This window comes from Lytechinus variegatus, chromosome 12 (assembly GCF_018143015.1).
Source record: "Lytechinus variegatus isolate NC3 chromosome 12, Lvar_3.0, whole genome shotgun sequence".
NCBI lineage: Eukaryota > Metazoa > Echinodermata > Echinoidea > Temnopleuroida > Toxopneustidae > Lytechinus > Lytechinus variegatus.
In genome coordinates, this window is record NC_054751.1 from 49,928 (window position 1) to 73,799 (window position 23,872).

The window sequence follows — 23,872 nt, forward strand, 5'->3', positions numbered from 1 at the left end:
TCGCGCAACTTTTAAGACCAAATTTGCGAGGCCCGCCTATGCAGTTAGGAAATCATGCAACATTATGTACGTGCATGTCAGACCCAAAATTGCTGAAAAACATGAATTCATGTACAAATCCAATGAAAAGTGTGTGTTTAGCAAAAATTAATAAATGTATCATTATTTTCACTTTTACTGATCAAAATTAATCAATTTTAACTTGTTTATGATCAGAATTAAGTCTGCAACAATTTCCATACAAAAACAATAAAAAACAAAATATAGAAATATGTAGAAATACATAAGAAATTGAAAAAACCAATAAAATACAGAAGAAAAAAAATTGCGATACCAAATTTTTCTTGATGTGCATTGATCAGAATCGGACAAAGTGTTTTATTTCATGCATAAATTAGCATAAATAATTCATTAAAAAAAAATTTTTTTTTTTTTCGAGAAAAATTAATCATACAGCCTTGTAGATTTTATCGTACACTACCACTGTGCAAATTTTCGCGGCGCCCGTGCTATCGATGGCCGAGATCTCAGATAGGGGGCGGAATCCCCCCCCCCTCCTTGGCTGTGAGATGGGTCTAAATAACCCACCTTTTTCAGGGTTAAGTAAAATTTGATGTTTGGGATGTTGGATTTCATTGTGGTTCTGGTTCTGATCTTAGATGAAAACTGATTTTAAGAAAATGGAGGAAGAGATGGATCGCTTAGCAACCAACATGGATACCATTGCTGACTTCAGTGAGAAGATCAGCTCGACATTGCAGGAAAGAAGAGCTCAGATCACCAAGTTGAGTGGTGTTCATTCACTCCTCAAAAAGGTAGGTAACCGTTTCTTGTTAAAGGTTAAAGAAAGTAATTGCTGCAAACTAATGTTTTCATGAGATAGCTTTTAAAATCATTAGCACATGATTAGCATATGATTGATATGATTAGCACCATATTATTATAAAACTCAATCTGGCACATTGAAATCAACTCATTTTTGTAAACTCATGAAACCTTTAACAGCTGAAAACCATTAATTCTGATGATAACTAAAACAAAGAGTTATACATGTAAGTGGGACAGTGCATTGATATTGCTTGGAAAAATATCTGACATTTTATGGAATTCCATGCTTATTTTGCTCATTTCTCAGCAAAAATACATTTCCAGAGCCAATTGGCACTTTTTTTTTTTATTTGTTCACACAAACTCTTGGGTGGTCATTTTTGGATTTTGATCGAACTGAATTTGAGATTGTTACTACAACTGGTATTTATTTTTAATTGCACATTGAATACATGTACGTTATTCTGCAAGGAAGATGTGTTCACCTCAAAACATTGTGTGCATTCCATTCACAACAGTTTATAAATTTAGTTTGCAAATGTTTTTAAAGCTATTTGTTAAACATGTTTTTCATTTTGTTAAAGGTCAAGTCCACATAAAATTGTTGATTTGAATCAATAGAGAAAAATCAGACAAGCATAATGCTGAATATTTCATCAAAATCGGATGTAAAATAAAAAAATTATGACATTTTAAAGTTTCGCTTATTTTTCAGTAAATAGTGATTTGCACAATTTAGTTACATGCGAACGATAGAATCGATGATGTCCCTCACTCACTATTTCTTTTTTTTTTTATTATTCGAATTAAACATTTCACTTTTTGCAGATTTTACAATAAGGACCAACTTGACTAAACCATAAAATGTTAAGCAATGGTAATTCAACATGTTCAGGGAGAAATAAAACTTTGTTTCACAGGACAATGAGGAGAAAATTAGAATATTTCATATAATAAAATGCAAAAGAAATAGTGAGTGAGTGATGTCATCATTCCCTCATTTGCATACTGACCAAGATGTGCATATAACTGTTTTGTTAAGAGAAAATTTAAAATGTCATAACTTTTTTATTTTACATCCGATTTTGATGAAATTTTCAGTGTTATGCTTGTTGGTTTTTCCTCTTTTTATTCAAATCAAATTTTTGTTGGGGTGGACTTGTCCTTTAAAAATGTTTTTACTTTGTTAAACATGTATTCATTTTCAAACAGCTAAGTAAGTTACTGGGCAAATGCAATACTTACAAATTGCATCGTTACTATGCAGCATACCGGTATAAGCTCTGAAGAAGTGATATGATGTAATATATTTCATCCTTTGGTAGCAACGTTTTATTGTTATTTTAAAAAGCCCTCTGAGTGCTTACTAATAAGATATTTTGTAATTAGATATTAGAAAACTACCTTCAAAGATTAGATCCTGAAATTTGTCATTCCATTCCCTGCCTGATTTTTCAGATATTTTATTGCGATTGAGCACCCAATTGAAATCAACTTTGAATGAAAATTTGTAAATTCAGTAAAATATACTTCTTAAATTACATCCTTTCACATAGTAACCATACCATTTTAGGGCACATGCATTCACATTATCTTGTTATGAATTGGAATGTATACTGGCACAAGCACTTTTGGTGGATTTACCAATAATGATAAGCTTTAAGCCAGTGGCCATAATATTTGGTATACATTGTCAGTATGTGATACTATTACATCACTGTAAGCTTCAAAGGGATTTCCAACAATTTGCAGTTTACATCAAAATTTTAATTCACTCCACAGTTGCAGTTCTTATTTGAGCTTCCTGCCAGACTCAATAAATGCATCTCGATGAAAGCTTACAGTCAAGCTGTCAGGTGAGTTTATAAATCAATGGCCTTCTCACATTACCCATTGACCGGCTAAATGTGAATATGGTCCTTTTATTAGGCCACAGCAATATCATACCAAAGTGTGATATTTAAAAAAAAAAAACAGGTTGGCATTTCATTGTTTTTATATCATAGAGTGTAACTTGGGGGATGATGCGGCCCATGTTTGGTAAAGAAAAATTAAAAACTAGGTCAATAATACATTGACTTCAATGTGGCTAAATATGTATTCATGTGGTCATACTACCTCGGGTCTAATAAACCCTATTCCTACAAAATATAAGGCTCTGGATAGAATGGCCCATATATTGCATTCACTCTTTATGATGAAAATTCTTGGTCTGTACCTACTTTTAAATATTCCAGATAATACGCCTGAAGTGCATACGCAAGAATCTCGTCACCATGTTACCTGTTTTTATTATCCACGTGTGCAAACCTCAGTTCGTATAACTCAATTTTTTTCAAGGACTTATCCTTTGGAATAATCTACCACATTCTTTAAAAACATGTCAAACCCTCAATTCATTCAAACGTTATTACAAATTACATCTTGTGTATGTTTTTTTTTGTGAAATGTAAATGAATTGAATTGAATTGAAACCATATGCTACTTGTAGACTTTGTGATGTAAATTCTTTGCCTATATCTACTTTGATTTGTCTCCCAGATACTACTCTAAAGCACGTGTTGTCCTGCTTCAGTATCAGCACATGCCTTCATTCCACGGTATCCATAGAGACTGCAATGAAATCGTCAATGAACTCAGGCTCAAGTTAAGAGAACAGTTCGGGAACAAAGAGGTAAATGCTCTAATATTAAAGGCTTGGTCACACTGTGCTTACGGATGCAGAGAGGATGTAAAACGGAAAAGAATCTTGCCATCTGTCGGAAAACATTGTGTATTGATTGTGTACTCTTGGCATTTGTGTTTCATATGCTCTATGTCCATCAAGCATCCATCCGCTGTGATTTCATTGTTCACCCATCTTATCCATTGTCTGGAGTGGATGAAACTGGATGGAGACACCCCAAAATTTTGCTTGTCCGCTGTATCCATTATGAATACGTTTTGTGTCTGTCGGCCAGTGGGATCAGACCTTTAGATTATTGGGAAAGAACTTTGCCATAATATATGTAAACTTGAATCAAATGTTCGCCCTAGTCAAACTGATTTATTCATGCCAGATGAGGCTGCACATCTTTTATAGACCTCTTCTAAGTCACATTTCTTCTCAGAACAAAACAGATTCGTGGTACAAATAGATTCAAATTAAAAAGCAAAGTTATCTACATTTTGAACTGATTGTAAATAGCACTTCTTTTTACACTTTGAGACAGTGCAGGCTAGATGTAATACATTTTGTACAGTCTTGCTCCCATATCAACTTCAGTGTATGAAGTTGAGTAATCACATTTACCACATCATTACACTGTACTCTGATTGCATCAACCTGACCATATTGCAAATTAGTATCCAAATGGAATTTTCATTGAAAATTGTTAGATTCTGTGTTATTATCTTTAAATTCAAAGCTTGATCATGTATTGAATTTCATCTACTCTGTAATTACTTTCACACAGTTATTATTCTCTTGTCTGATGCTAAACAGCTTGCTTGATGTGTAGCTCGTCTGGTTTTAACCAAATATTGTGTAATCTTTCATACAATGAGTATTCCCCTGTCTGATGCTTAAAGGGGAATCCAACCCAAATAAAAACTTGTTTTTATAAGGAAAAGAAAAATCAGACAAGTTGATAGGTGAAAGTTTGAACAATATTGGACAAACAAAAAGAAAGATATGAATTTTTAAAAGTTGTAAATATTGGTAATCACTATACCCATGGAGATTTCAAATTGGCCGCATATGGGATGTCATAGTGATGTAAGGCAAGGACTACTCTTCCATGCATCCTATACATAATATTATGGCTAAAATGTCATTTTTCCCAAAAGTTTTATTTCAAATTATATTTTTCTTTCATGAGGACATAAAACAATATACTACATGGGTTATATTTAGATTACTGCCCCAGGGGAATGGGTACTTAGGAGAAAACCACAAATCCCTGATAATAAAGTACATGGCCTATGAGAAAGTTGTCCTTGCCCCTTGTCATAATTTACTTACTGAGTTGCCAATTTGAAATCTACATAGTATTAGTGATCTCAATTTTAAAGCAGCTATAACTTTCTTATTTCTTGTCCAATTTCTTTCAAACTTTCACCATTCTGTTTAATTTATTTTTCTCCTTCCCGACACAACATTTTTTGGCCAAGGCTGGATTCCCCTTTAACAGCTTTCTGAATGTGTAGATCTTTCTGTTGGTTTTAACCAACCATTTCGGAAGCACTATCATACTATGACTATTCCCTCATCTGATGCTAAACAGCTAGCTGAATATGTAGATCTGTTTCCTTTAACCAACCATTGTATAATCACTTACATATACATGTACATGTAATAATTATTCCATAATCTGATGCTAAACCATAGGTAGATCTGTTGCTTTTAACCAAATATTGTGTAATCACTTTCATACAATGATTATTCCTTAGTCTGATGCTAAACAGCTTGCTGAATGTGTAGATCTGTTGGTTTTAACCAAATATTGTGTAATCACTTTCATACAATGATTATTCCCTAGTCTGATGCTAAACAGCTAGCTGAATGTGTGATCTTCTGTTGGTTTTAACCAACCATTGTGGAAGCACTATCATACAATGACTATTCCCTCATCTGATGCTAAACAGCTAGCTGAATATGTAGATCTGTTTCTTTTAACCAACCATTGTATAATCACTTACATATACATGTAATAATTATTCCATAATCTGATGCTAAACCATAGGTAGATCTGTTGCTTTTAACCAACCATTGTGTAATCTTTCATACAATGATTATTCCCTGGTCTGATGCTAAACAGCTAGCTGAATGTGTAGATCTGTTGCTTTTAACCAAATATTGTGTAATCACTTTCATACAATGATTATTCCCTAGTCTGATGCTAAACAGGTAGCTGAATGTGTAGATCTGTTGCTTTTAACCAAATATTGCGTAATCACTTTCATACAATGATTATTCCCTAGTCTGATGCTAAACAGCTAGCTGAATGTGTAGATCTGTTGCTGCAACTCAAAGAACCACCCGATGAGCTCTGTGATGAGTTTCTTTCTCAGTAAGTATGAATTATGACTACTTAATGAATTGATGGCTTTAACAAGGTGAACACTTCAACATGAATTTTCAGAGGCCTGTTTCTTAAAAGAAACCATCATTGTAACTTTGCCATTAAATGGTAATTTCTATGGTAATAACGTCCAACAGCCACTCAAAGTTCTAGGATCCTGAGGAAGTTACAGATGGATCTCAAAGGTACCATTATCGGGACTCTTCATTTACAGGCCCAAGTGGCCCATTTTATTTCACTATTGATTATTGTCACTTTGCCTGCCAACGGTGACTTCAATGGAAAATCTATTTTAATTTTTAGTTTATTTATTAAGAGTATTTTCACCATGGTACATGTAGTTGCATTTAGATACCAAAGTTTCTGTGATAGTAGCTTTTTAGGAAATTGGCAAGAGGTCATATTGTCCGTGAATGATGATATTGGGGGATTTGGGGGGTAGTGGGTTATGTTTATCTTTATTGAAGGAACAAAATAAGTCGTTAATTTCATGTAATTAGTATATTTAGACTAAATTTCTTGTCTGTGAATTCACTGACAGTGCCCGACACAAGTTGGACGAGAGTCTGAGAGAGATGTCTAGTCATGTTGCGACCGGTAGACAGCGGACCGCATCCAGCCCTGAGGAAGATGAGGATGGTGGTGACGTTCAGGAGGGGGGGAGACCCTCTGATAAGATCATGAGGTCACTTCCTATGGTAAGCCTAACTTCTGTTGTAAAATATTCCTCCCTCTGGACCTCCAATACGTCAAACCCTCGTTGCAGAGGCCACCGCACTAGCTCAGGGTTTTGGTGTTGTCCTAAACCCCGATAAAAAAATCCTTGTTGGAAGAACCATGGAGGAATTAAGATATTTTATTCCCAAGCGCAATCAACCCTGAATTGCCCGATAATCCCTCTTTTGTAACATTTCTCCTCTGCAAGCACAAGCCCGAGGGTTAAACCATAAATAACAGCTGTGATTTTACGTAAGAGCAGCTCTACCTGTAGTAGGACTTTCGGAATTAAATTATTGTATTTGATCTTTAATAAAGTTTTCGAAGTCATATTGTATTTTGAAATCCAATGATATTCTATTTTCAGTTTCGAACAAAGAAAATGGGCCCCGAAATAAGGAAACTATTAAAGAGGAATAAAAATGACTGCATGCGATGGCGAGTGAGTTTGCTAGAATCGGCGCGCTGCGTATGTAATTGCGGTTTAGTTTTTTTGTCCGGACCCAAGAAACACATGTTTAAATAATGAAATAACTGGCCAGGGGTGATTTAGGTTTTCATGGTTCATAACGAGGATTTGCCGCCATTTCTTACGATGGTCAATATCTTCATCCGCTCTTTACATTTCTGTATTGTTAAAATAAAATATTTGTTTGTGTTTGTATTGTGGTGTTGTTGTTTTTTCCGTATCCTGTGTTTATTGGCCTCTCTTTGAAGGAGAGGGACATCTCATAGTATACAAATAATGCATGTAAGTGTGTGCATGCAGGGCCAAATAATGAACAATGCGCGAAAAGAGCCAATGGATATTTGGCGAGTTGAGCACAGATGTCATTATGTAGGTCCTCTATGCCCAAGAATGCATGGTTTGTTTTATACAACCCCCATGTTACTGAGTTGCCCCAAATGCTATATTTGATCTAAATTCTAGATAATTCCAGACCTCGCACCATCCTGCACTCTTACGTCAGAGTGCAGGATAGTGCATTTTGGATGCAATAGTGAATATCATGTGATCCGATTTAGACCAATCAGATTACAGAACATTCTTGGGAGTTGTATAAAAATATCTGTTTGATGGGATGTCCCAAGAAATGAGACGGATGATGGTTTCAATGTGTATTGCAGGTTCTGTCTTGTCAAACATTAATTTAGACATAAACGCGAGCTGTAACATTCTCCAAATGAGTTTGAAAAGAATGCAGTAAATTTATGTGTGTAAATAAATCATATCTGCCAAATGATAGTGGTAGAAAATGCATAATTACTAAGATATTGAAACAATAAACATGGCATTCCAGGCAATAAAAGCCAGGTCCCACATGTGGTTATCTGTGTTGGTAAAGTTCAGTGTGATCATTTTTAACTTAGATTTCATGAATTCAGAGAGTTAGGTCGATGTATGTGAACCAGATCTAGATCAGTGATGAAAGATGACAGTTAACCGTAACTGTAAAGACTTTTGGTTGCTGCAGTTGTACTCATTTTCAAGAAGAAAGCTTTCTCAATAGAAATTATTACAGGAAGATTCAGCGTGATTTGTGAAACTGTAGTTGCTTCAAAACTCATTTTAATTCCCCCATCCAGGCACAGTACAGGTTCATTTCCAAAGGCTTTCAATTACAAACCCTTAAAACCTACTAAGATCCCTATACCATGTCAAGCTCCTATAAAGTTGTATTTGTATTCTTTCAGGATATCTTGGAGTTTGTTGACAGCAGCTGTAATGGTTTTCTTGAGAACATCTGTTTAGTAATAGCCTCTTACAAGGAGCTCTTTGTGAACAGGCAAGCTGGAGAGTAAGTACATATTACTGATATTTTTCATTATAATAAGATAAGATCATGGTCCCATTGATCGTGATAATAACAAAATGCACAATTTCTGTAACATGTTTATTGTTTTTAATAGCCAATCAAATTTGAATGATTTCTGATGTTTTTAGCTGTTACTGCAAACTTGTTATTATAACAACTTGTTATTATAACAAGTTTTATGAAACAGGCCTCAGGTTGAGACGAAGAGGGAAAGTGAGGTTATTCCAGGCCTGAAAATAGCCTAAGGCCTCCAGCGCCCCTACTACAGGCTGCGATGCCCTCTTCCGTTTGATCAAAGTTGAATTTAGACCACCTGCCTCTTTTGATGTGGCCTTGATGCCTGTGGCTGCTTGCCCTATTTGAAATAAATGTCTTTTCAATATCCAATTTTGAGGATGGGTATAGTTTATTTTCAGCTGAACTACACAGGAATTGCTGCAGAAAACCAAGAAAGTTGTAATAAAACAAGAGAAGATTGCCAAATTTAAGCGTTCATACTCTATATTGAATTGAATTCAATTCAGAAATGGTATTTATTGATGATCAAACATGTTAATAACATTCGCACTTGAAAAAACAGCCGAAGCTGGAAAATTCACATTTACAAGTTTGTATTGACACAATAAATTACACAGTTAAAAAAAAGTGGTAAAATGCATTAAAAAGGCCATACGTTTAAAAAGCTAATGCAATTTTTGATACAGCATAAAAGGCAATTAATGAATTTAACATGATAAAGGCTAACTTGAAGGAAAGGAGACTGGCATTTTATTTTAATGACAAAATTGACTGTAAGGTGAGAGGGGGTGACCATTGTTCATTGCCTTTCCTAGTCGACACACTCATCTTTTATTGAATATGTCAACAAAAAGGCAATGGACTATATTTAAATCTTGTTGTTCTCATTTGATTTTGTTGGTAATTGTTATTATTTGTATAATGTAATTGTTATAATCGTCATAAAAATAATCTCTTTATATGTATATAAAGAGATCTTGTATATTTGTGTATACCATACATTCATTCTTATGTCTGATAAACTTAATAGTCAACAGTTGTTTGTAAGAACCTATTGAAAATTTGTCTTACATTATTTACAGTCTAGTGCACTCATCAAGTGAGCTTTATCAAGGTACCCACATGTCAATGGCGATTTATTGATTTGATATAATTTTTTATTTCACCAATGACATACATGTATCAAATTATATGTAAAATGCATTGATATGAAAAATTATATTTGTAGTGTCCGTGATTGTTCCAAAACTAATATTGATATATTTGTGTGAATCTTCATGTCGACATTGACCTAGCCAAAAGTTATGTGCCAAAAACATAGATATTGATTTGAAAAATCATCATATCGCATTGTATGTTGTGTCATTGAATGATTGTAAGATTATCTCATGGTCATATGTAATTTTTTTTAACGTTGTGTATTATGTAAAGTTCGCAGGAAGAGGAGGAGTTGGAGCAGGTCGCTCATGCCAAGCTTGGTCAGTTTGTGGATTCCAGGATGCAACAGTACTTTACATGTATTCAGGATAGAATACAAGCTGAGGTATTTCTTTTTCCTTTTCATTCTCAATAGAAATGAATAAATACTTAAATCTTAGGTAGTAATTTAAATCGCCTTCAATATATTTCAGAGGCTGTTTTATAAAGCTGTTCACTTCAGCAGGACTTTTACAAATGATTGAAATTATACATTGCTGATTGAATTATATTTTCTCATACTTTGAATATCTGTATGTATATGACTACTAGTGGAGCGTCATGGCCCAGTGGATAAGTCTTCAGACTTTGAAACAGAGGGTTGTGGGTTCGAATCCCAGCCATGGGGTAATTTCCTTTGGCAAGATATTTATCCACATTGTGCTGCACTCGACCCAGGTGAGGTAAATGGGTACCTGGCAGGAATTTATTCCTTGAAATGCCACCGCGCTGTAAAAGAGTGCGGGGCTAAAGCCAGGGTAATAATATCCAATTAATCGCTTAGGGACGCATTTGGCAGTGATATGCACTATATAAACATGTTGGTATTATTATTACTTATATTTTCAACAATATAAATTCTTTGTAGCCCCACCCTCTTCTCTCCCTCCCCACCACCATGAAAACAATGTATGTAGGGGAGACCGGGGTTAGTTGGAACATGGGGTAAGTTGAAACATTGTAATTTTCTTCAAAGCCTGTAAAATGAATTTATGCAATACTGCCCACAATTTATTGCTATTGATAATACAACAGTGTTGAATCATTATTGCAATAAATTGAGGGCAGTATTGCATAAATTTATTTTACAGGCGTTAAAGAAAAGTACAATGTTTCAACTTACCCCATGTTCCAACTAACCCCGGTCTCCCCTATATAGTTTGTAGTACTTTGCACTGTAATTAGTGGATGATCACAGGAATAATATTTTATTTCTTCATATTTCAATTTCAGCAAATGGCAATGATCTCAATTTGGAATCATATTCTGCATAAGAAAATATGTTTTGTAATGTAATAAAATAATTCAAAATTGAATATCTATGTTCAATTCTATTACGCATCTTTGAATTGTTCACAAGACATTGAAAAGTGTCTTACAGAAACAATATGAAATTCTTGTTCCTTATATAAGAACAGCTAGAAATCACAAAATTGCGAGAGAGCGAAAACATTTCTTGCAATGTGCATTCCTTTCCAGAAATCTTCTGTGGAGAATTCGCTGCTGGTGAGAGCGTTAGATCGATTCTTCAAGCGGCTTCAAGCGGTCCATCGTCTCTTACCGGACCTCAAGATTCTCCAGCGGGGAGCTGATATCGTAGCAGCAGCTGCCAAGGAGAGGGCCCAGTACTACGGGGATGGTCTTAAGAAGCACTTTGCAGGTGGGTGACAAAACCTTGGACTATCTTAAGTGGTCCTATTTATCAAGAATAGACTAGATTTATAAACAGTCTCAGTTATTAAGGTCCATGGCCAAGTCTTACAAAGAGTTATAGTTGATCCAATTGAACTCAACTTTATGGAAATCCATCAACGTCAACATTTTTCTCCTGGAAAGTGCACAATGTCTTTTGTAAACAGAGAAGTTCGCAGGAATATCTATAAAATATTTTGAACAAACATGTAGTTTAAATGTTGGTATTGCTGGCTTTCCATAGTTATGATTGATCAGATCGATCGCAACTCTTTGTAAGATGGGGCCCAGGTATGCAGTGCGAGTTGGTGCAGTCAGAAAAGCGTCCGTCTGTTGAACCAGAGGTTGTGGGCTCAAGCGCATCCCAGGCAGATGGCTGAAGCCCGCATTGCATGTTACAGTAGAAAATAATCTATCCTTCTGATAGGATGTTAAAAGGAGGCCCCGTCTTGAGGAAAGCCACCAACTTTGCACGTGAAGAACCGACTGCACTGTTTGTATGAGTGTAGGGGAAAACCCAATGCAGTGGTGCACCTTGCACACCCAAAATCAGTTGTGTCGGGAGGAGAGTCCTGGGCCCCGTCTGTCAAAGAGTTACGATTGATCCAATCAACCACAACTATGGAGAACCAGCAACATCATCATCTAAAAAGCATGTTTGTTCATCATACTTTCTAGATGTGATTTCCATTCATAAATTCATGGTTTTCTTGAAAATTCAGTATGCTTATCTTTGTTTACGAAGGACATAGCGCAAATTTCCTGAAGAAAAAAATTATGCCACGGATGGATTTCCACTGAGATACGATGGATTTGATCAATCGTAACTCTGTGTAAGACGGGGCCCTGGTAGTCATACTGATTCATTTTGCTCCCTCCCCCCATACCCTATGTGCAAGTGATGTCAAACAGCTAATAATGATGACAGAAAATAAAAGTTAAATGATTGTTTTCATGTCTTTCAGAGTGTATAACCGACATCCGTCAGACGCTGTGTGCCCCGAGAGTGGTGGGCAAGCAGTCCGCACCCAACCTAGCTGAACTAGTTAATGTAACATCGTCATCCGTCATCGATCAAGTCAAACTCGTGCTTACTAGTCTCAAGGTATGCTTCATAGCGTAGTCAGACAAAAGCTCCAAAAGGCAACCCTCTTTAATAGTATTGGACCTTAGTAGTAAAGTATAATATATATTCAGAAGGATAAAACCATTTGCAATAGAAGGATCAAAGTTTGAATTTATTGCCTTGTAATGTTTTTTTTTGTGGGGGGGTATTGGTTATAAAGCATATTTATGAAGAATCTCTTTTTAAGATCATTTGATGAGGACAGGTATACTAGAATAATTGGTGATAGATGAATAATTGGCCCCTGTTTCATAAAACGTGATATCATTTACAAATGCTACATGTTAATCACAAATTCCCCTATTTTCATTATAACACTGACAACAGTCATTAGTTTGGTGCTCTTTCTACTGTAGACAAGTGCATGCAATTGCATTGTTCAAGGGCAGAAGCAATGTGCCAGGAATCTCTTCATGGACTTTCATATCTTTTGTTTTCAATTCTTGATCCAGTCTAACCAAAATGATCTCAACACACAAATGGGATGATATAGAAAGTAGATGCCTCACCCAAAGGATTAATACTCTCCACAAGATGCTTAATACAGAGCTGAATTTCCCTCTAGAGAATTACATCCATAGCAAAGGTCCAGGATGTAGAGGGACACACGATAAGTAATAGTTGTGTACTTGTTCCAATGCTCATTCACAACATTCATACAATCCTCTCTTAAAGCCGTACACCTTGAATGGCCTCCTCGACACTACTGTAGACATTAAATCCAGCACAGCTTTTAAATCTGCTATCAAAAATTGAACTCATTGTTAAAGGGATGGGTCCGGACTGAAAATAGTTATATCTTAATACATAGAGTAGAATTCACTGAGCAAAATGCAGAAAATTTAATCAAAATCGGATAACAAATAATAAAGTTATTGAAGTTTAAAGTTTAGCAATATTTTGTGGAAACAGTCGTCATGAATATTCATTAGGTGGGCTGATGATGTCACATCTTCACTTTCCATTTTCTTATTACATAAAATCATATTTTTTTCATTATTTCATACTTGTGTGAATAATATGTCTCCCTTTTAATGAAATAAGTTGCAGTAATAAATATCTAATGCACTAAATCAGATGTCAATCCAATTTTTCTAGTTCTTTGAGGAAAAAATTTGTATAAACCTCATTTCATATAATAAAATACAAAAGAACAATTGGAGATGTGACATCATCAGTCCACCTAATGAATATTCATGACGACTGTTTTCACAAAATATTGCAAAACTTTAAAATTCAATAACTTTGTTATTTGTTATCCGATTTTGATGAAATTTTCGGCATTTTGCTCAGTGAATTCTACTCTATTTATTAAGCTATACATACTTTCAGCCTGGACCACCCCTTTAAATTTTAAATACATCATTTGTCAAGCCCCCTCGCCAAACTTCTAGTAATATTTCCTCATGAACATTTTCAGATGTAAGGAGCACAAAATAGAAGATGAAAGGTAGTCAGACACCTCGGACCTCCACAGTCATAATAATTTGTGTTTTTTGACAAGTTTATGTAACAAGACTATGATCTCAATTATATCTCTTTATATCCTTGCAGTCATTCCTCGGCCAAGATATCACGTTTGCTCAGTCTTTGTTCTTTGCTACCAAGTATCCCACCAAGACAGTGAGAGAAGGGCTCCTAGTCGACTTCCTCAGGCACATCTTCCAGACCTGTACAGTACGTATCATGAGATATAATAATAATAATATTCCGCATTTATATAGCGCCGTCTATCTAGAAATATTCTAGTCCGAGGCGCATTATTATTATTATCACCCCGGCTTTAGCTCGAGCTGCCTCTCAGCACTCATGCATTCAAGGAATTAATCCTGCCGGGTACCCATTCACCTCACCTGGGTCGAGTGCAGCACAGTGTGGATGAATTTCTTGCTGAAGGAAATTACGCCATGGCTGGGATTCGAACCCACGACCCTCTGTTTCAAAGTCAGAAGACTTATCCACTGGGCCACAGCTCCACAACTGGCATTACTATATACAAATATACCTGGGGGCCATTTCATAAAGCTGTTCGTAAGTTAAGAGCGACTTTAAGAACAACTGGTGATCCTTTCTTACCCGCTATATTATCACTAGAAAGGATCACCAGTCGTTCTTAAAGTCACTCTTAACTTACAAACAGCTTTATGAAATATAATAATTTCCAGTTCAAAGTACTTTTATTTATGAGTTTTAAAATACTATTCTTAAACTATAGATATGATTTGTTGTGACCCAGTGGATTAGTCTCCCTGAAACAGGGTCGTTGGTTCAAATCTCAGCCGTGGCATAATTTCCTTCGGCAAGAAATTTATTCACATTGTGCTGCACTTGACCCAGGTGAGGTGAATGGGTACCCCATAGGATTCATTCCTTGAACACTGAACACCTAATGATACGGTGGCTCAACTACAGCTGGGGTAATAATATGATACCAAGTATCAAAGCGCAGTTGAGTATATGCACTTAGTAACTGCGCTACAGAATTTGGCCAGAATTGGAAATTAGAAATTACAATATATATCACACCTATCTGTATTTCATGCACCTCATTAGAGCTGTCTGTTGTCATCTTTCCTATCATTACCAAGTAGTATTAGAAAACAACAATGTTCTACATTTTATAATTGCCTCACTACCCTTTTTTCCATGTGGTTCTTAGTAAGATGGCACAAAGGAGTGCAGCTAAGTAGACTATATAATCTCAATGCCTATGTGATTGTTCTCTATACTTAATGATTAGTGATGGTTTTATATTGTGATTCATTTTTGTATTCATGATGAATTAAACTCTTTGTGTGTTCTTTTGTAGAATCTTTGTGAAGGAGGAGGAGAGAAAGGATCAGCACCTCATACACTCATCTTGATCTTATCAAGACTCCTAGTCGACTTTGAAACAACTCATATCATACAACTGGTAAATATTGAATATATATTTGTTTTAAGTCAGCACCTCATACACTCATCTTGATCTTTTCCAGACTTTTAGTAGACTTTGAAACAACTCATATCATAGAATTGGTAAATATGAAATATATATTTGATTTAAATCAGCACCTCATACACCCCTCTTGATCTTATCCAGACTTCTAGTATACTTTGAAACAACTCATTCTTTACAACTTGTAAATATAGTTTTAAGAAGAAAAATTAGCTGTCCATGCACATCTTGATCTTATCCAGACTTTGAGTAGACTATGAAACAGCCTGCATCTTGCAAGTGGTAAATTTATTTATCTAATAAAAGAATAAAAGTAGCACCTCATACCCTTATCCTAATTTTATTAAGACATAATAGACTTTGAAACAACTCGCATCATCCAACTGGTAAATAGGACGAAAAAATAAATTAGCACCCCATTTTCTCATCCCAATCCTATGTGACTTTCTTGTAGATTTTTTAACAACTCATGTACAGCTTGTGAGTGTGATTTTTTATGAGCACCTTGTACACACATCCTTATCAAATCCAGACTTTTAGTAGACTCTTGAAACAACTGACATCATTTTGATGGTAAATATTAAATTAAACTCATATAGCTTGTTAGTATGAAAATTGTATGTTTTATTTAGCACGCTGTTCACTCATCCTGATCTTATCATAAGGTTCATGAGGTAGTTTTATTGTCCAAATTAATAAATAAATGGAAATATGCATTTGTACGTGGTATTGAACATACAAAACATGACAGAAAATGAACATATTTACAATAAGTCAAACACTGACATAACACATACGAATAAACACGTGCATAGGATTTAAGTAGGTTTTGAAACAACTAACATCATATGACCGGTATCAACCATTTATTTTGACCAGCTTGGTACTTGCAATGCTCAGTTCTTGATCGAAGATAGTCGAGGCCTGACCCAGACATCGACCCTCTGCTCGGAAGCCAAAGATTCTGCCCAGCTGCTTCTCAACCACTACGTGCAGTCACAGGGCCTGCAGATATCCCAAGTGAGTACATCTAACAGTAGTGAACATCTTTCATTCTCTCCAGACGTAGAATGACTAAAGCCTGCCTCACACCATGCAAATCACTGTAATTTGATTTTGGAAAGAAATGTGTTTAATACTATATTTGCAAGGTAAATTTCATTTCATTTATTTCGTGAATTGCTGTTAGGAATAGGAATATTGATATTGCAGAGTGATATGGCCTGTCTAGTTCGAGACGTTCGAGAGTGATGTTACACTGATTGCATCTGGCCTCCAACTGGTTTCGGAATTTTTTTTTTCTCTGTAATTTTGAATACTAAGAAATCAATTCCAAATGCAGTCAATCTTGCAATAATGTAAGGCATGCTGAATGTCAGTGGATTGTCACGTTCAATTTTAGTCACAAATGGAGAGTGTATTCATCTGACAACTCCATGCAATTTAACAGTTACGATGGACCCTCATGATAATAATAATAATGATGATAATGATAACAAAAATAATAATAAAAATATTAATAATAATAATAATTATGATTATAATTATAATAATGATAATAATAGTGATAATTGATAATTATAATAATAATTAATGATAATAATTATTGATAACAATAATAACAATAATAGTAATGATAATTACTTTTTGCCAGAGGTTACAAAGCACAACTATTATTACCCTGGGCTAGATTTGAGCTACCACTTTACCAGTGATGTTCTCTGCTTATTGAATTCAATGAATTGAAGGAATTGATCATGCTTGACATAGATATATAGTTGATTGTACCATTAAGTTGTGATATGCAAACCGAAGAGCAATTGCATATCTGCCAACTTTCTCTAATTGATAGCACGCTCCCAAATTTTGGGTAAAGAAGAAAGGCATAGTGTCATTATTTTTTTTTGGGGGGGGGCAAAATTTGTATGTTTTCCCTTTTGTCTAGTTTTTCTGGGTTTTAGGGTTGGTAGGTATAGAAGTGTCGTTATTTTTTTTTAATTCCCTATACTTCACTTTTACATGTAAGTATACATTTATATTTTCATTTATATGGTAGTTTCAATGTATATTTTTAAAAAATGAACATTATTTATCAGTTCAGATTGGGAAATTGCCAGGCAAGATGCAAAAAATTGCTGCATATACTGTGAAAAGGCCTATCATGCATTTTGAATCTATTGGGCATAGTGGCCTGTGCCTGTAATCCAAGCTACTGGGGGAAGTTACAAATTGATGCAGAGGTTAGAGCTTCGAGCCCTTGTCATGTCTTTCGGATGGTGATGTTAAAGGCCGGTCCCAGTCGTAATTAATCATATCTGATTGATACACGTCTTCAAAAAATGAATACACCGATATATATTTGCAGTGCATTTGCTCCTGCGACAGCTGCTCCGGTCTTAATATCTCAGAAGGCATAAGATTACAGTTAGGATTGTTATATAGTTGTTGGTTCAGAATAATGTAAAGAGTAGGATTAGGGTTTATTCAGTTTTGGAGGTTAGGTTTTATGTTTGGCTTAACATGCACATTTTCAATCGGAGCAATTGTCACCAGAGCAAATGTCATGGAACCACCTCACGAACATGCTTGGGTGTGAAATTGTTTACCATTAATAAGTTACTCATGACCTTAGCTTCTGTATTACATGTAAGTGCCAAATATCTTTTAGAAGGTATTTTATGACTATTTTCATTCTGATGTTTATCTTGTCAGATGTTGAGGAAGAGTGTGGACACGAGAGACTGGCTGAACACGATTGAACCCCGCAACGTGAGGGCGGTGATGAAGCGTGTCGTCGAGGACATCACGGCCATCGATAGCAATGTGGGATCGCTGTACGAGGAGGGGACTCGTAAAGCGCACAGCAGCGATTCCAGCAAGAGGACGTACCAGAGTTTTAGTGTATCCAGGCAGCCACGGACGCAGAGGAGTTACACTCCAAGGTAGGAAGAGACTCTGATATTAAAGAGAAATGCCAGAAGTTGCAGTAAACACTGATTTCATGAGAAAGTCTGTAAAACCAGGCTTAATTGTCAGAATATCATCGAGGATCTAGATCTGGTACAGTTACATAAGCTGAACTTTGTAAAATCTTGAAATCTATGCTGAAAAACGTTCACACTGAAGATCACCAACACAGATAGGCACACGTGGGACAGTGTATTATTATTGCTGGAATAAAGACCCGACGGAAGTGACCGAATCCGTGCTTATTTTGCTTATTTCTCAGCAATTACACAATTTCTCCCAGAATCCTTTGGCACATATTTTTTATTCATACAAACCGACACTTGGGTGGTCATTATATTAGATTCTGTAAAAAGTCGTTTTGAGATCGTTACCAAAACTGGAATTTATTTTTTAAGCAGTTGATGACTGAAACTCTGTAATTTCCATAGGCATTGTATAGGGACCAACCTGGTTACAGTAGGCAATGGGTTAACCTGTTGATTACTGAATTGTATTGGCTTATAGGCTTTGTACGGGGATCTCCAGGATCTTATACATGTAGGTTATTAACCAGTCGACTGCTGAATGCTTTGTTCCCCATAGGCTTTGTGCAGGGATCACCTGGTTCCAGTAGGCTATGGCTTATTGACTACTGTCAATAAGCATCGTGGTCTAGTGGTTCTGACTCTCGCCTTTGAAACAGAGGAGCGTGGGTTCGAATCATAGCCATGGCGTATTTTCCTTCAGCAAGAAATTTATCCACACTGTGCTGCACTCGACCCAGGTTAGGGTCGAGTGCAGCACCTGGCAGGAGTAATTCCTTGCATAAACTGAGCGCCGGTGATGGTAGCTCCGAGCCAAAGCCGGGGTAATAATAGCAGCACTTTGTATCCTCTAGCAAAAAGCGCTTTGTAAATCCAGCTATTATTATTATTACTGAATTATGTAGTTCCTATAGGTTTTGTACAGTGAACTTCCAATTCTAATTTCGAGACTTGGATATTAAGTAGTTCATGACTGACACTCTGTAATTCCCATAGGGTTTGTACAGGGAACGTCCAATTCTAGTAGGTAATAGGTTAACCTGGAGACTAATTAGTTCTTAGGATTTGTAAAGGGACCATGCGATCCCCAGGGGCAACAGGATAGTAGGAATTCAACAGTTGAGAATGCGTAGCATATAAGGATGAAAATCCTTTGGATCCAGAAAGGTCACCTGTTTCAGAGAAGTTGACAGGCTGTATGAAATATGCAATATCTTCTTAATATTAAAAAAGTAAAACTATTTTTCATGTTGCCAATCAAATAATCAGAGAAGTTGACAGGCTGTATGTAATATGTAATATCTTCTTAATATTAAAAAGGTACAACTATTTTTCATGTTGCCAATCAAATAATGATGAATAATTGATTAATAGCTAAATGTTTGGTTTTATTTCCACAGCACGACATTTGATACCAGTCTGATGAGCAACATCCAGAAGCTCTTCTCTGAGAGGATAGAAATCTTCAGCAGTGTGGAATTCTCTAAGGTCTCCGTCGTTACTGGCATCATCAAGATTAGCTTGAAGGTAAGGTTGTTGCCTCCCCCCCTCCATCATCATCATCAATGCCCCTCCCCTTCATTTGTATTTTGTATGTGTGTTTTCTATGACATCTTCAGCAGTGTGGAGTGCTCTAGGGTCCCTGTCGTCACTGGCATCATCAAGATTAGCTTGAAGGTATGGTTGTTGCTTTCCCCTCCATCATCATCAGTGCCCCCCCCCCCCCTTTAATGTATTTGATATGGGTTTTTTTCTCTGAAAGCTTCAGCAGTATAAAGTTTGCTAGGATTTTTATGATCACCTGAATCCAGATATGGATGAAGGCAAGTCTTTTTTTTATTGACGTGTGCACAGGAAGTTACCAGTAATGAATGTAGCATTTTCATTTATTTGAAAACAGGATAAAAGAGAATTGTAGATTAAATGCCTTGCTCCAACAGAGTGTATAATGTGTATCTTTGTGTTTTCTTTGCAGACATTCCTTGAGTGTGTCAGACTGAGGACATTTGGAAGATATGGCCTCCAACAGATTCAGGTGGACACCCACTATCTCAACCTCTATTTATGGAGATTTGTATCAGATGAGAAGTAAGTTTGACATTTCTTCGGTTTAGAGTAGTAAAGCCAAAATTGGGCTAAAATTAATGAATGTTTTGATAAAATCAATTTTGTTACAATTTTATCAATCTGCAGAATCTTGAGATTGAGTTTATTTCTTAGTGAGTCAGCATCGTGGTATATGAGTTACCACTCCTGTCTTTCAAATCTGAAGAACGTGAGTTCAATTCCCAGCGTGTGTCCTTTCAGCAAGAAATTTGCCCACATTGTGTTGCACTCTACCCAGGTGAGGTGAATGGGTACCCAGTAGGAAAAAGTTCCTTGAGTGCTTGAGCGCCTGATCAAGGTTGCCATGCTACAGCCGGGGTAATAATATAATCATGTTCAGCAGGGTCTGCTGGGGGAGAGTTTTCGGAACTTAAGTGGCTACCCTGGGTAAAATATGACTTTAATATTACTGGTGGTGGTGGTGTTACCTCACCCCTTTTTTGTAACCCAGGTTTTGACAAAATTGTAAAGAGCCAGTTACAATCTGTTTGTATGCACAATAATCATATCAATGATATCTGAGGGCGTCTGAAGAGAGAATATATTGTTAGTATGATAAAGTTATTTCCAAATTTTTTCTTATATTTTAGATTGGTACACTTTTTGTTGGATGAGATCGTAGGCAGTGCTGTTCACAGATGTCTAGATGCAACTCTTATGGAATCGAGTGTAAGTTAACAATTACTTTGAAAATGGTGAAATTAGTTTAGTGAATTCAGTCATTTGCTTTGTTAATCAAACGTAAATTGCTGATCAGTTATTCATTTAAAACTTTTGAGTGTCATGACCTTTTCAATTATTCAAAATGTCATTTGAATTATATTGTGCTTTGTGTATTTACTAATGTTTTTTTTTTGGTTTTTTGGGGGGGGTTGGTTTTTGGGTGGATGGGGGTAGCCAGGTACAGATTTTGATACATCAAACAATAAGGGTCAAAATACAGCTGTTCTTCAATACAGTGAAAACTTTCCCAATATTTCTCTCAAATTGAACTCATTTACAAGATCGTTAGTTTCATGTCTTCTCAATGATGGTGGTTCAGTATGTACACCGTTCATTATAAGAGCCAGTAAAATTCTGTACAATCTATTTAACAGTCACTGCTTCAGTTAATTAATGGTATAATTCATAATTAGCAAAATATTAATGCTGATACTTGTCTATTTTTTCTTCCAACAGATCGTGGAAGTGATATGCGAACGAGGATGAAATCGTCAATGCGTGCAATCAAGACTGGTCATTTATATAGTCTATCAGGATATCATTTTGGGACAGACAGCTATATGTTCGTATTCAAATAATGTTTCAATATATGATAATTGTTTCGTATTTCTTTGGCCAACTGTATGGTAGCAAGATGTAATATAGAATTTGATATATTTATCTTTTTTATCGTCATGGTGATCCTGAGTTACAAAATTTTTCAAGATGTCCGATGACAAGATATGTTATGTCTCTCTTTAGAGAGTGAATGAGACTATAATATGGAAGAGAATGTTGGTACATGCTTATGGTCTTATTGTGTTAATGTTATCTGTGATGTAATTCTGATTGTTTTTCTACAAGCGAAGAACTGTTATAGCTATATATGGCTGTTCATGTTTTATAGGCATATTGTTATCAATTTAAATACAGTGCACAGTGGCGCTAAAAAGTTGGAGAACCCTACCAGGAAATGAACATATTTCAAGTGCTCAAGTTCTGCCATGTTTTAGATATTTCTTTGTGAAGTCAGGGGACCGTTTCATCAACATTTTTGTCTGACAAGTTGTCAGATCTGACATCTTTCCTTGATTCTGATTGGCTGAGAGGCACTGTTACTATAGTAACTGTCAGATAAAATGGGACTTGTCGGATAAAACGTCCGACAAGTCCTTTCATGAAACGCTCCCCAGGTGATAAAATATTGCATTTATAAATTTTGTTTCTCTGGCTTTGCCTGACATTGAAGTGTTGTTGTCTACATTCAACACTCGGCATGAATGATTGCATTTTCTGGTAGGGTACACTAACTCTTTAGCACCACTCTATATATGACTTAATTTGCTGGCGAAGATTTGGGAAGATATCTATTCACGTGATACAAGATCTCTGATGACTACAAAGTCCAATTTTCAAGATATTTACTATATCTATAATAATAATAATTAATAATAATTTTCATTTATATCGCGCTTTATCAATCTACTACTGCTCAAATCGCTTCACAATTATTATTACCCTGTCACTGGATTCATAGCATTCCAAGCAGCCTGTTAGGCGCAAACTTGCTAAACCAACCAAAATGACGGTTGTTTCCTACCTGTACCCAATTAGGACCTGGGTTAGAGTGGCATTGTGTGGATTGACGCCTTGTCAAAGAGCGCTTGGCCATGGTGGAATTTGAACACACGACCCTCTGATTACAAGGCGAGAGTCAGAACCACTACACCATGGCGCTTCCACTATCTGCTATTTCTTCTTGATGCGTTGCCTCCATGCATTCCATTTTCTTGCATGAACTTACCATGTTTCAAGTATTCAAATTTCAAATATTTTTTTTACACAATAATAGATTTAATTTTAGTTACCAGTACTAATTCTAATACAGTATGTCATTAAGGTTTTCTTCAACAGAGTAATTTCAGTGATATGAAAAGGGTGGTTGAAAATTGATACAATTATTGTATTTGTGTATGCACAGCCTAGAATCTTTTTATGCTTTTCTAAATCGTTGCCATCCCTTTGATATTGATAAAAAATGGTATTGTCAGAAAATTCATAAATAATATTTTGTCTGATAACTTAAATTTCCATTTACCATGGAAACATTTCTTTACATAAAAAAGAAAACTGTTCAATCTATTGTATTGTGAATTTAATGATTAGTTTTAGTTTATAATACCTTCTCTCCATCGGTAACATGCATGGGGGCTTGAGTTTCAGGTTCAAAATGTAAACAAACACAAAAACTGTCAAAACAGTCCTGGTCCCATAGAAAATTTTGAAAGAACTAGCTCAATATACTGTAATGTGCTTTTTTTCCTAGATATGAACCGGATTGAATATTATATCATGCCTGTAAATTTCAATCTGATCTTTGTTATAATTTCCCAACTGAATGGAAGAATGATTATTTTTTCATTTGTCTAAGCGAGTAAATTATAGAATTCTTCAAAAAAATCATTAAAATGAATGAACTATATTTAACAATTTATCATGTATATGCAGATAGTATAATAAATGAAAGGAGTAAAATGTGTTACAGAGAGAATGTCTTTGATGTGCTTGACTTAACCTATTGAATAATGAATTGTGTAATTCACACTTGCTATGTAAATGAAGCACCCATTTCAAGCTCCCCAGCATTTCCTCAATGCACCACACAGAGAGGCGCG

General features: G+C 35.7%; 1 protein-coding gene across 1 annotated transcript in view; it reads left to right on the forward strand.

The window, feature by feature from the left end:
* Positions 1–21,937, forward strand: part of LOC121425271 (vacuolar protein sorting-associated protein 51 homolog) — a 31,582-nt gene extending 9,645 nt beyond the window's left edge. The window contains exons 4-20 of the mRNA XM_041621295.1: positions 660–815; positions 2,611–2,684; positions 3,370–3,502; positions 5,791–5,879; positions 6,433–6,589; positions 8,304–8,407; positions 9,875–9,986; positions 11,120–11,300; positions 12,298–12,437; positions 14,013–14,135; positions 15,268–15,372; positions 16,276–16,416; positions 18,109–18,338; positions 19,790–19,916; positions 20,365–20,477; positions 21,086–21,164; positions 21,675–21,937. Of these exons, the coding sequence (XP_041477229.1) occupies positions 660–815; positions 2,611–2,684; positions 3,370–3,502; positions 5,791–5,879; positions 6,433–6,589; positions 8,304–8,407; positions 9,875–9,986; positions 11,120–11,300; positions 12,298–12,437; positions 14,013–14,135; positions 15,268–15,372; positions 16,276–16,416; positions 18,109–18,338; positions 19,790–19,916; positions 20,365–20,477; positions 21,086–21,164; positions 21,675–21,704 (2,094 nt within the window). The 3' untranslated portion in view covers positions 21,705–21,937. The remainder of the gene's footprint in view (positions 1–659; positions 816–2,610; positions 2,685–3,369; positions 3,503–5,790; positions 5,880–6,432; positions 6,590–8,303; positions 8,408–9,874; positions 9,987–11,119; positions 11,301–12,297; positions 12,438–14,012; positions 14,136–15,267; positions 15,373–16,275; positions 16,417–18,108; positions 18,339–19,789; positions 19,917–20,364; positions 20,478–21,085; positions 21,165–21,674) is intronic.
* The last annotated feature ends 1,935 nt before the right edge of the window (positions 21,938–23,872 follow it).